This window comes from Alexandromys fortis, unplaced genomic scaffold, assembly GCF_014885135.2.
Source record: "Alexandromys fortis isolate MF-2015 unplaced genomic scaffold, M_Fortis_MF-2015_v1.1 scaffold_253, whole genome shotgun sequence".
NCBI lineage: Eukaryota > Metazoa > Chordata > Mammalia > Rodentia > Cricetidae > Alexandromys > Alexandromys fortis.
In genome coordinates, this window is record NW_026068124.1 from 1,738,150 (window position 1) to 1,752,022 (window position 13,873).

Sequence of the window (13,873 nt, forward strand, 5' to 3'; positions counted from 1 at the left end):
TATATAATGAATGGGAAGAATCCATGCCTAGTGTGAATATTTCACTAATACAGCTCTACTTTCTGTGTCCACAGATTCCTTTAGAGAAAAATGGACACAGTAAATGTCTCAGTGGTGACTGAATTCATTCTGGTAGGATTTTCAGACCAGCGTGATATCAAAATACCCTTGTTCTTTCTGTTTCTAGCAATGTATCTTATCACTGCATTGGGAAATTTGTGTTTGATAATTCTGACTGTGCTGAATTCTCACCTCCATACTCCCATGTACTTTTTTCTCTTTAACTTATCCTTTATAGACCTCTGCTATTGTTCTGTGTTCACTCCCAAAATGCTGATGAATTTTGTATTAAGGAAAAATTTAATTTCTTACAATGAATGTATGACCCAAGTCTATTTCTTTTGTTTTTTTGTTATTTCTGAGTGTTATGTGCTGACTTCAATGGCCTATGATCGCTACATGGCCATCTGTAATCCATTGTTGTATAATGTTGTCATGTCTCCTACATTATGCTTGAACCTTATGCTTGGTTCATACTTTATTGCATTTTCTGGTGCTGTAGCTCACACTGCATGCATGCTGAGACTGACCTTCTGTGATGCCAACACCATTAACCACTATTTCTGTGATATTCCTCCTTTGCTCCAGCTTGCCTGCACAAGCACATACGTCAACGAACTTGTCATTTTTGTTGTTGGGAGTATCAACATAATTGTTCCTACTTCAACTATCTTTATCTCTTATGGGTTCATCATTTCCAGCATTATCCACATCCGTTCCTCTGAGGGCAGGTCCAAAGCCTTCAGCACCTGTAGCTCCCACATCATTGCTGTTTTTCTGTTCTTTGGTTCAGGTGCTCTTGTGTATTTCAAACCCTCCTCAACTGGGTCTTTGAATGAAGGAAAAATCTCTTCTGTCTTTTATACCAATGTGGTCCCCATGTTGAATCCCTTAATCTACAGCTTAAGGAATAAAGATATTAAAGTTGCCTTTACGAAAACCCTGAGCAACAGGAAGTTTTAAATGGACAGGGTTGTCTTTATGTCTCTTATTTTTTACACAGAAATAGTTCCAATTGATGTGTAGTATTATATTGGGAGTCATCGTTTTCTTTCATAGAAAACGTTTCACGTTTCATTTTACTTTTTTTAGTTTAAGAACAGGCAGAATCTCTTTGTATAATCTTGAAGCTATATCTGATTCTTTCTTCATTAAATGAAGTCAGAGTCTTCTAGATTGATCTTAGTATTTCTAGAGTTGGACATCTTCTTTTAAGTCATTTATACCATTTTCATGGTCTGTTTTATTTAAAAAATAATATTATTGAAACAATTTAGCTTTTCCCCATTCATTAAAAGTTTGCTTTTTTCTCCTCTATCAATCTAAATCAGGTCTTCAAATAGACAAATGAAACAACTTGCAGGGTGGTTTCCACTGTGTGTGGGCTTCTAATTTTGAATACATGTTTAATTAATTAATTAAATTTAAGTAATGTATAATTCAAACATCTGATTCTTTTTTCTTTACATTTTTCCATTTTAAAACAACATATTCCTTTCAATTGCCAGTGTAATAGGTATGATTTATTGGTTATTGATAGCTTATTGCAAACTATAGAGTATCCTAATTGTCCAAGGTTTCAACCAACCTATTAATTCACATTTTCTTTTGAATATTTTATTACTATTTTGTAAATATGAGCATAATATGAAACTGGATTATGGTTGTCTGTTGTGGACCCCTGTGTCTAGAGTTTCTGCAGTGGTCACTTTATTTTGAATTGTTCCTTTGGTTAGAAAAAGCCAGGATTTTTGCAGTAATGAGTTTAGTTCATCTATAAAATTAAAATTATATAATTGGAATGTTTCAAGTATCTAGTAACTCAGTAAATAAAGTCCAGGGAAATAAAGTATGCCAGCAAAAATCATTAAACCAGGAGACAAATGGGGACTGTGAATAAGTAGTTTTCCCCTGCAATTGGCTCACTGAGGGATTCTGGTAATCGTAGTGTCATTAGAATCTAAACTTTCTTCTGTTGAGCATTGCAAATCTTTCCCTGCTTTATTAATATCACATTCTCTTTCTCACCAACAATGACTGTGCATTAGTATTGCTTGGAGTAATGAAGATTACTTGATTGGTCAATGAAGGCAGGCTACATTTGCTGAGTCCAAGTAGAGGGAGGACAGCTAAGTCAAAAAAGAAAGAGAGTGGCCATTGAGACTCTACTTAGGATGAGAGCTTCAGACAGTGCAGGGTAGACAATGGAGGCCTCTGTGGCTTCTTTTAGCTTTTCTGGAACTTGATGTTGTAGGGGCTATGAGAGTGGCTCCAGCTCAGACCCAGGGTGCCGAAGGCAAAATGCTTCTCAGGAGTGAAGGTGGTGTAAAAGATTCTACAATAACTTACACACGATAATGCTCTTTTCAAGTGCTCTTATTTTGTTCTTTTTCTATGCTGATGATAGTGTCCTACATCTAGCTTTTATATACTTCTTCTAAAATCTATTCTCTTATAGGAGCCTTGAAACAAAGAGGAGCTAAGTCACTCACCATGGCAACACAAAGGTCCAAGACCATAGTAGCAAAACCTCAAGACAAGGGGGTGCACAATTTCCAATGACATCTTTGAGACACAGACCCATTGTTAGTAGATTTGCATGTGAAGAAGAATTGGCCTGCTTTTCTTAGTAACCTTGGTTGAACTTTTGTGACTCTTAGCTTTCATTTTTTCTTTTTCTCTTGTATTTATGGAGCTATATTTTTTCTCTGTTCCCCTCCCTTCCTCCCATTTCATTGTCCTTCCTCCCCCTTCCCCTTTTACTATGTTCCTTTATCCCCGTGCTCCCAGTTTACTTAAAAGATCTTTCCTTTCTCTACTTCCCATGTATATTAGATCCATATATGTGTCTCTCTTAGGGTTCTCTTTGTTTTGTAGGTTCTCTGGAGTTGTGAATTGTAGGCTGGTTTTCTTTTCTTTATGTCTAAAAGCAGCTTGTGAATGAGTAAATATTATATATGTCTTTATGGGTCTGGGTCACCTCACTTAATATGTATGATGTTTTCTAGATCCATACATTTGCCCACAAATTTCAAGATATTATTTTTTCCACTGTGTAGTACTCTATGGTGTATAGTTTTCTTTTCCAAAAAAATCTTTAGTTTAGTTGAACTTATTCTGAGGTAAAAATGAGCTAATTATGTGTAGTTAGGAAGGCAGGCTTGTAGGTGTCTGTAGTCCTTGTGGAACAATATATCTAACTATGAAGAATGTTCCAGTATATATTCTATATATCAAAACTAAATGAAGAAGTCATATATTTGAACATCCACAGATATGTGTGCTCATATGAATGAGATTCAATCACAAGATTACATGTATGAAAATGCATCGTATCAGGGAGATATAATAGCTGTTATACAAGTAAAATTACAGAAAATAAAAACAGTTTTCAGAATAAGCTATAATTGTATTGTGGCATGTAGTAGATCATGATAAACACAATTAACAATCTGGAAATTGTGAGGATTGAAACATATCTCTGGAGAGGTTAAAAAACTTAAGTTAATTGACAATTAAGAAAAGTTTAACCCAAAGGCAGTTAGAGATAAGTAAATTATTCCATCATTGTTGACTTTCATATGGGTTTCCCACAGAGGATTTCTCTGCAAATTGAACAAAATATCTACCAAATGGACTGTAATAGCATAATAAAAGTGTCAAGCACAAAGAGATTATTTCCAAACAAATACCAAAGAGCTGACTTTTTCCCTTTGTGAAACAACGTGAGTGGATAAAGTGTTTATAGTCAAGAGTCTTTTTAAAACAACCACCTGAAACTGGGCTGTGTGACACACACCTTTAATCCTAGCACTTGTGAGGCAGAGATTGGCAAATCTCTATGCATTCAAGGCCATGCTGGTTAGTTCCAGGAAAGCAAGGACTTTTTAACAGAGAAACCTGTCTCAAGGGAAAAAAAAAAAAGAAAAGAAATAAACAAACAAAAACCAAAACATGAAAAAATAAAACAAATCATGAAACACGAAAAATTGCAGTTACTCTGGCAAGACTTTTCATTCTAGATAGAGTAGATAGAGGCTATCCTCCACAGTGTTTAGGAATAGAAAAATTCCATGCATCCTGTTATCCTGTTTTTGTTATCTCAAAATATAAATTAGTGAGGGGATGTTATATATTAATGTAACATCAATCATGAACAGAAGTGCCACGTCCACAGCAGTGACTGCCGTGTAGTGACAAAATGCCTCTGCGCTGGCTTTTGCCTGCTGAAGGATTGGGGTTAGAGCTTCTTGGAGCGAAGCCCCAGGTGGTCCCCCTGGCAATCAGCAGTCAAGAAAGGACCTGATGCCCTAGGCAAATCTCGTATCTGGAGATGGCCTTGAGAGCGAGCCCTCCTAACACCTTGCCTGATCTTTCTCTGTATTTCTCAATTTTCCTGTTCACAGCTGCCCGCTTACCAAGAGATCAAAGTACGTCCTTGGCTCGGCTCCACTGTTCAATAAAGCAGTCCTTGAGGAACTGAAGTATGCCCCACGCCACAAGAGCCTGGGAAACTTTATTATTTATGAAACAGAAGCCCTGGAGTCTTTATAGTAAGAAGGAAAGAAAGGAAATTATTGATAACATGAAACTAGTTTTAATATATTGGTATAGGAACTATCATGAGAAAATGAGAAAACTATTAGGAGATATGGAGCAAAGAATAAAAACTATATAGATGGAAAGCTAAACACAGGACCCTGAGAACTAGTCTCCCACGGTAGAAAGTAAATAATGGTGTGAGACAGAATTCTAAAAGACAAAACAAAACTAAAAGTCCTTGCCAACATCTTGAGCACGGAAGGGGGAACACGTAGAAAGGAGCACGTAGAAGAAGCTCTATTTTGGTTATGCTTAATCTTGATTTATGTCTGGAACCCTGAGTGGGGTGATGTTATGAACCTGCCAAGTTCTTTGATCTGTTTTGTACAAAAACTGAAGCTTTACAGAAGTAAAATTGCAGCAGATTTTCACTACACAGTGTGTCTGTCTGTCATTTCCCTTGCATCGTATCCTGACTATCCTATCCTTCACCTTGGTCCCCCGTGGGTGGTGGTCTCCGAGAGGGACGGTCCGTGGCACAGAAGTAAAGCATATTCACTATGGAGGGCAACCACTTTTTAGACAGTACAGGATACAACCAGACACAAAGTTATTGGCATAGGGAGGACAAGTTGGACAGGAAAGAGAGAGGTACTGCATCTCAATCTGGCAAAGAGCAAGCAAAAGCAAAAACTAAAGTTTTTCACTTATTTATTTATATGTTTATTTTTTTTTTCTTCAATGGTTGGTTTTTAAGAAGAAAAAATGGAAATGTGTGTTAGGGTGAGTTGGGAAATCCTAGTTAGCTAGGTTAGCCAAATCATGAATTTATATTATTAGACCTTGATATTTTGTCTCAGGAATAATTCAGTTGAATAGAATTGTGGAGGGTAATAAAGATCCTTTTGTATTAGTAGCGCTTTAAAGAGAGTGTATTTTCATTCGAATTTATAGAACTTCATTTTATCCTCTTCTACTATCTCAATAAATTCTTTCAAGATTTGTTAGAAATATTATTATAATTGCTGCATGCTAGGTTCAAACCCAGGGATTCACTTGAGTTATTAAGGACTCTACTACTTACCTAAATCCCCAGAAAATTAATATGCATACTTCATTTGCTAACAATAAAAATCTAATGAGGAATTTAATAATTCTATGCACAAAAATAAGTATAAAATATTGAAGAATTAAAGTATTTTTCATAATAAAAGACCTCAACAAATGTATACTGAAAACATTCTAACATTGTTAAAAGAAGTGAAGGCATTAATTCACATAAATATACTTTTCTCATAACTTAGATATGTCATGGTTGATATAATGCTTCCACAGTCATGCAAGCACATGCTCTTGCCACCTGCATGCCTACACACACATGTGCACCCACACAACAGAAATAGGTACATATCATACCACAAAATGTAACTAATGAGGCATTAACCACAGAGCTGAAAATTTTGTAAGAGAAAACCAAAAAACCCTGCTTTAAGAAATGAATGAGATAACCACACAGAAAGCACAACTTTTAGCCGGGCGGTGGTGGTGCATGCCTTTAATCCCAGCACTCGGGAGGCAGAGGCAGGCAGATCTCTGTGAGTTCGAGACCAGCCTGGTCTACAGAGCTAGTTCCAGGACAGGCTCCAAAGCCACAGAGAAACCCTGTCTCGAAACCGCCCCCCCCCCAAAAAAAAAGAAAGCACAACTTTTCATAAGTGGTCAGAAAACTTACTAGTGTTGTCAGTACTTTTCCAAAGCTGTCCGTAGAACCAGGGCTATACCTATCACATCCCAATGACATTTTAATATTAACATTCATAAATATCAAGAGACTATGAATATGCAAAGCAACCATGAGAAAAATATAGATTAATCCCACATCCAAATTTGAAAACTTATTAAAAGCCTATGATGATCCAAACATTGTAGTATGGAGATATAAGAGTGTTGGAACACTGTCTAAGAATAAAGTCATTCGAGGAGAATTCTGAGTGCTTCTAGAAATACTCCAAGAAGACAAGACAAGGATCTTATGACTTCATTTTCTTCAAAAATACAGAACTATTCTTGGAATATGCTCTTGTGCCCTCCCAAGTGTAGAAGATATCTGTGAGTTTATCTCATATTATTCATTAAAACTGGCTATTGTTATTGGTTTATATTCCTCCATGGAAAAAACATATCTGTGTCACATGTGGTTTCTACTTGTGATTACATAGTTTATTCAAGCAATTCTTTTTAACCTTTAATGTATAAATTATCTGGTATACTACTGTTGTCTATTGCATGAAACTATAGCCCACCTCATTTATAGGTCCTATTCTGCTAGTTCCCACTGCCTCAAGAGTGGTTAAAAAAAGAGATGGAATAGAAAACCCAGAAACAAGTTCAGAGATGAAGTTTTAAGGAACATTTGAAGAAGTTTCCAAGAACATATGTCAGGTGGGATGGGTACTCTTTTGAAGTAGGGATAACTGAAAGTAGACATGCAAGCAAATTATATTGGACCCAAAATAGACACTGCATATCACTTACTCCAAGTGGGTCAAATACCCAGAATCAAGATTTTTTTTAAAAAAAAAGTGTTTATGGGAAAAACATTGCCAAAAGCGCAGTCTCACAAGTGTTGATGACTTCTATACAGTAACATGAAAGCACAGGCAGCCATAGAAAAATAAAGGCGATTCACCATGAGTACACTTCTCTCATGTAGGTAAAACTGTCCACTTATGAGAGTGTATACAATTGACTTAAGCAGATCTATAATCCTCTGGGAGTCAACCTCCTTGTCACACTGTCTAAGAGTTTCAAGATGATTTAAGAGAGGTGGAAAGATACAGTCTGGTTCTAGCTGTACTATTATATGGACTGGCTTCAGACTGATTGAGAAGGATAAAATAAGTCAAGCAGTGACAAACCTTTCTCTTTACTGACTTGTCTAGTGTGGCCACCTGGCCATCACTTCTGCTACCTCAATTCCACATCATGATGCTCTTTACCCTGGTCTGTGAGCCATATAATCCCCCTTTTGTTTAAGTTGTTGTTACCATATATTTTGTCTCAGCAATAAGAAAGGTAAATTGCTGAATCACTGAGTAGAATATTTTACAACCATAGACTATACAGATAACTCTTCTTAGTCCATAATGACAAAATGCTAATGAAAAGAGCCATGTATTGTCTATACATGTCAACAGAAAAACATGCAAATTTTCAATGAGCTCATTACCAGTTCTCACCATCATTAGTCAATAAAAACATTTAAACCAAAACTATTATCAGATGCTAATCCTGCAGATCTTTGTAAGACAAAACAGAAGGAAACAGACAAGTGTTGGTGAAGATTCAATTATTTAAAATTTCAACATATTGTTTATAAGAATTTGAATGTGGTATTGTTCTTGGAAAACAGAGGAGAAGCTACTCAAAAATTAAATATCCAAGCTAGTGAGGTAACTTGAAGATATATATGATTGTTTCAGTTTGTAAATGTATGTGAAATTCTCAAAGAATAAAAATTGTTACCAAGAGAATGTTAGCATTCCCTATCTAAACTGATCTCCTGAAATATTTGTGAAAGTTATGATCCCTAGTTGAAACTATTCATAATTTTCAGTACTTTTCATTTGTTTTGGATGAGTCCATGATCATAATGATTTACTTCTATTATGTCAATTACTATACACATGTGCTCAGGAATATTTTATGTTTAATGCCAAAATGAACATTAGCTATCTACAGACAATAGCATTGTCTAATTTCTGGAATGTATATTAGAGATAGGGTTACTCTGTATAGCCTTAGCTGTCCTGTAATTTGCTCTGTAGACCAGGCTGGTGTCCAACTCAAAGATCTGTCTGCCTCTGTTTCCCGAGTACAGAGATTAAAGCCTTGTGCCACTATTGGACCCAGAAGAATGTTTCAACTGAACTGTGATACTGAGCATAATAGTAAAAGTCCTTACTATTATATACTAGGCTAATTGATCTTGAAATATATATATTAATGATAAATAAAAGGTTTTCAAATAAATGGGAATGCAATAAATATACAATATTTTGAAAACAGAAGGAAAACAGATCTGAATATGTTTCTCACATTACAACAAAAATTTCACACAGTGAGTTATGTAAACATAAACATTGAAATTTAAGACTTATTGAGGACAATAAAGGAGAAAAGATTGATGAGTTAGGAATAGACAAAATAAAGTATGACATTAAAAATAAAACCTATAGGAGATAAATATATAAATTGCATTTCATAAAATAAAAATATTTTTCTTCTAAAATATAGTATTGAGATAATGAAATTATAAGCCTCATTACTGACTGGACTAGTTTCTCAGATCTAAATGTCCAGTGGGTTTTAGAAGTAACAACCTTGGCAAAGAATTTAATTCTTTAAATTCTTTTAAAATATGTATCATTGGCATTCTGTAGGTTATAAGAGTTGAACTGATTTATTAAAATCCTTGAATTTTTTCAGAGAAAGTAATTAGGAGGCTTGGAGTATATTCAACTAGAACTTCATGATTAAAGTGAGTGGAGAGGCAAGGAGCCCAACAACATATTCCTCTATAGAGTTCTAAATAATTGGGTAAATTAAAGATTATATTTCTATCTCTGCAAGAGAGAACATCTTCCCAAAGAGAAATTTGTATAAAATTTTAAGTCTTTTAGAAACCAAAGGCATATTATAATCCAAGTTGCAAATGCAACCCCTTCAATTTCTTTCTATATTCAAATGCTATCCTCTTGTGAAGGGAGTAACTATACTTCCACCTACTTATCAGCAAGTAGATTAAGTCATTTATGTCACATTGAAAACATAGCCTTATCTGGCAGTGTGAGGATCATAAAGTTATTTCCTTTGCTGTTGGAGAACACTCAAATGTCTAATCACAAAATATCATCTGTACTTCAGAAGTATATCTAGAGTATATCACGAGCCAACATCCATATATCAAATCTTACTGGAACTGAAAACAAGACTACAGAATCTTAACTACCATCAATACACAACCATAAACTAGCCTTCTAGATAGTAGCCAAACATCTGCTTTATCCAAGTATGTTTTATTGCATTGGAAGTATCATGCATTTCTTTCTTCTATAGGCAGAAATCAGTAGGCAACAATTTTCAACATTTACCCCTATATTGACCTAAGAGTATTAAGTGTGCAAACTGCCAATCTCAATCACCATACCTTTCTCAGTGGCATTTGAGATCATAGTATATACTGTGTTGTCTTGAAAAACTTATGAACAGGCTAGACAGAAAATTATACTATGGATAATATGTGAACAAAATTTGACATTGGATATGTATATGTACATCACATTCATTTCCTAAGGTTAAGTTTTCATCCTTAGTTTTTAGTGCAATGTCAAGAACAGTGCATAGTTAGAAGCTAGCTTATTTTTCTCTATCAGATCTACAGAGGCTGGTTTCATGGCAGGTCAGGATGAAGGGAACTCATACTTAATTTTCAGATTCCTCATAGTTCCTTAGAGATTTAATGAGTTCATAACTGTTGTTTATTTTCTGTATTAATGAAGTAGGGTACTGCACTTCATTCTCAATCATCTTGATGAATTATAAAAAAAATATTTTCAATTTCCCTGGGTGATTTCCAATCCCTAAAGTGAAGGAAAAACCTGAATAAAAAATGAAAACCCTTTGGAAATGATGTCAGACTAATATCTAAGGAACAGTTGTAAACTACTTATCCCCATATTACACATAAAAATTACTCTCTTGAGAATTTTGTGTGATTATCTACCCTGTTTATAACTGAGTGTATTAGAACTCACTAATTGCACATTAAAACTCTTACTTATCAAAGGTAAATGTGTGAAAAAATTTCTCTGCTACTTGAGATTGCTGTAAGTTATGATAACAAGTTATGGCTTTTAGTTTGGAGACACTGACTAGATACATACTATGAATGTCTCTGTAATTTCATTGCTCTTCCAGGATCATCCAAGTGTAGTAATCAATGAGAAAATAATATATATTTTTATTTAATAAATAATAAGTTCAGAAGTAAATTTATATTATTATCTTCTGTAAGACAATTTCAGAGATCTAGGATGTAAGTCATTCTTTTTCTTAGTGTGGAGTATTGAGACTCAAGTGAGAGTGATGTAAGTATCCACTCAAAGTGGGTCATGGGGACTGTGAAGGTACATTGATGATTTTAAGAAAGGCAGAAGATTTATGTGGTTCCTCCTCTTTGGACAGAACAAAATTACTCTACTTTCATGTTTTTTTTCTATCTTTGACATAGGTTTAGCCAAACTACTTCTGATTATTTAGAACAATGTACCAATCTCAGCTTTCAAGGTCTAGCCTGTGTTAGGAAAGCACATGTTTCCAGGGTATCTACTTCCAATATCAGCAATGAGGGGACAATACAAGACATGGAAAAATTGATGATGAGAATGATGAGTCTCTGTTGGTACTGCTCTCACATTTCATATTCCTTGGCTTTCAGGAGTCACATTTTCATATAAAAGCATTGATAGTCATCTGTGGGATGGGCTTGATGTTGTATTTTGATATTGTTCTTGTTGATAATTGAGGGCAGAAAGAGTATAAGAGCCAGGGGATAGATGGGATATAAAGAAAAAATATGTTTTGTGGACACAGAAGAGTAGTTATATATACAAGCTTACAGGAGTTGTAAAAGTTTTTGTGAGATATCTTCAGGTCCATTACAAGCCAACCTTAGCATTTAAAGAAGAATTGGGTAAGAAGTCACAACTTTAGCTAAGAGCTATTGGCAGTTTTCAGATTCTGGGAGAGGAAGAGTCAGGATTCTCTAAGAGAATACCCTCTGGGAAGTCAGCTGTCCTAGTGAAGGGCTACATTTTCAAGAATATATGGACAGAACAAATTAGCCTGATGAATTAAAAAAGGATAATACAGTACAGTAGATAGTGAAGAAGAATGGATCTTTGAATATTTGGGGAAGAGTGAATAAGAACAGAGCAAATATGAAATAATATTATATACGTGTGTGTATGCCAAAAGAATTTGGATAAGAAAAACATAACTATTAGGTAAGTTCTGTAGGTGTTAATTTATATTACATGCAAGGCTGTTGTGGGAATGGCTGCATTTCCCTCTAACATGATTCTTCTTGACTGTGTGCATAGATTCCTTTAAAGAAGAATGGTTTCTGTAAATAGTTCTTCAGTGACTGAATTCATACTGGTGGGATTAACAGAGGAGCCTGATCTCCAGTGTCCACTCTTCATCCTCTTTCTGGTGATGTACGTGGTCACTGTGTTGGGAAATCTCGGATTGATCATCTTGATTGCAATGAATTCTCACCTTCACACCCCAATGTACTACTTCCTCTTTAACTTGTCCTTTATTGACCTCTGCTATTCTTCTGTGTTCTCACCCAAAATGTTAATGAGCTTTATATCAGAGAAAAACATTATTTCTTATAGTGGATGCATGACCCAGCTTTTCTTTTTCAGCTTTTTCTCTATTTCTGAGTGTTATGTGCTAACCTCAATGGCCTATGATCGCTATGTGGCCATCTGTAATCCATTCTTGTATGATATTGTCATGTCTCCTAATTTATGTTTGAGCCTTATGCTTGGTTCATATCTGATGGCATTTTCTGGTGCCATGGCTCACACTGGATGCATGATGAGACTGATTTTCTGTGAAGCAAACACCATCAATCACTACTTCTGTGACATCCTCCCTTTGCTTCAGCTCTCCTGTACTAGTACTTATATCAATGAGCTGGAGGTTTTTGTTGTTGTGGGTATCAACATCATTGTGCCCAGCATCACCATCTTTATTTCTTATGGTTTCATCCTCTCCAATATTTTCCATATAAACGCCACTGAAAACAGGTTCAAGGCCTTCAACACCTGCAGTTCCCACATAATTGCTGTTTCTCTATTCTTTGGGTCAGGTGCATTTATGTATCTCAAACCCTCCTCTGCAATGTCAATGGATAAAGGTAAAATATCTTCTGTCTTTTATACCAATACAGTTCCTCTGCTTAATCCTTTAATATACAGCTTGAGAAACAAAGATGTTAAAATTGCCTTGAAAAAGACACTGAGTAAAAGAAAGTATTGATCTGAAAGTGTCCAGTTGACAGAAATTTCCGTCTCACCATATACCACAGCTGTTAAGTCCCAAAGATTAATACAGACATCTATATCAATTACAAACTGATTATCTCAGTATCTCAGGCTCTTCCTATCAACTTATTCTTATAACTTATATTGGCTCATAATTCTTTTCTGCTAGCTATGTTGTTTGGTGACTTTTTAGGCAAGACAGTCACATCTTTCTTCCTCTGCAGCTGGGTCATTGTCATGACTGCAGACCCAAACTTCTCTCTTCCCAGAATTCTTGTTGTCCCACATATACTTCCTGCCTAGATACTGGAAAATCTACATTTTATTAAAAATAATAAAAGTAACAGGATAAAAGACCATTGTCCCACAACAGTGTCCTTTGTCACATAGTTACAAGACTGGAAAGTCAGTTTTGTTAGTTCCATTTGTGTGTCCATTATTTTCTCCTATTTTTTTGGTAATTGAGTGAAAACATTTGAATGCTCTTTCAACAATGTCTTTTCAATATCTTTTTTTTTTTTAAAGATATTGACTTCTACTGCCTGCTTTTGGCAGGATCAATTTCTCATTTTCTATCACATGTACTTTAAAAATTCTAGCAAAGAAATTTGTATATTTAAAATTATGATCACTTTTATCTTTTCTTCCCATGACAAAAGATCAATGTCTGATAATGGCCACATCTCATAATGTTAGGTTAGAATTCTGACAAGTAATTGGAATTGCTCATCTGGCATGCCATTTAGGAACATGCAGTTATGGATTTTTCTATTCTGGGAGTTCTGTATTCCATTAGAGATTGTCCCCGTTACAAATAAGAAATGACAGTTTCCATAGTAAATTAAATTTGTCCTCTAATATGTACAAGCACTATGAACTAAACATCTTTCAGCAAGGAGTTCTCTTAGTTAATCTGGCAAGTTGAGTTTTGTAATTTTTTTTATAGAAGACATATTTTGAGTCTGAATTTGGAAATAATGACTGAACTGGGGAATTTAAATTTGAAAGAACTATTTGGAGAATAAGCTAAGTTATGATAAAGTTTTTAAGTAAATCTGATGTTCAATTATGACTCTTTGATAAAAGGGCAAAAATGACAATCCTTAAGACACCAATTCAATAAAGAAGACCATCTATCATCAAAATTGTACATT

General features: G+C 35.0%; 2 protein-coding genes across 2 annotated transcripts; both read left to right on the forward strand.

The window, feature by feature from the left end:
• The first annotated feature begins 90 nt into the window (after window positions 1–90).
• Window positions 91–1,023, forward strand: LOC126490595 (olfactory receptor 8B3-like). Its single transcript, XM_050125647.1, has one exon. It carries the CDS (start codon window positions 91–93, stop codon window positions 1,021–1,023), a length of 933 nt encoding a protein of 310 aa, XP_049981604.1.
• A 10,752-nt stretch (window positions 1,024–11,775) lies between these two features.
• On the forward strand, window positions 11,776–12,714 carry LOC126490606 (olfactory receptor 147-like). The gene has a single exon (XM_050125659.1). It carries the CDS (start codon window positions 11,782–11,784, stop codon window positions 12,712–12,714), a length of 933 nt encoding a protein of 310 aa, XP_049981616.1. The 5' UTR covers window positions 11,776–11,781.
• The last annotated feature ends 1,159 nt before the right edge of the window (window positions 12,715–13,873 follow it).

Excerpts from the sequence above, each read along its gene's own strand:
- LOC126490595 (XM_050125647.1), top strand. The coding sequence starts at position 91 with ATGGACACAGTAAATGTCTCAGTGGTGACTGAATTCATTCTGGTAGGA.
- LOC126490606 (XM_050125659.1), top strand. The coding sequence starts at position 11,782 with ATGGTTTCTGTAAATAGTTCTTCAGTGACTGAATTCATACTGGTGGGA.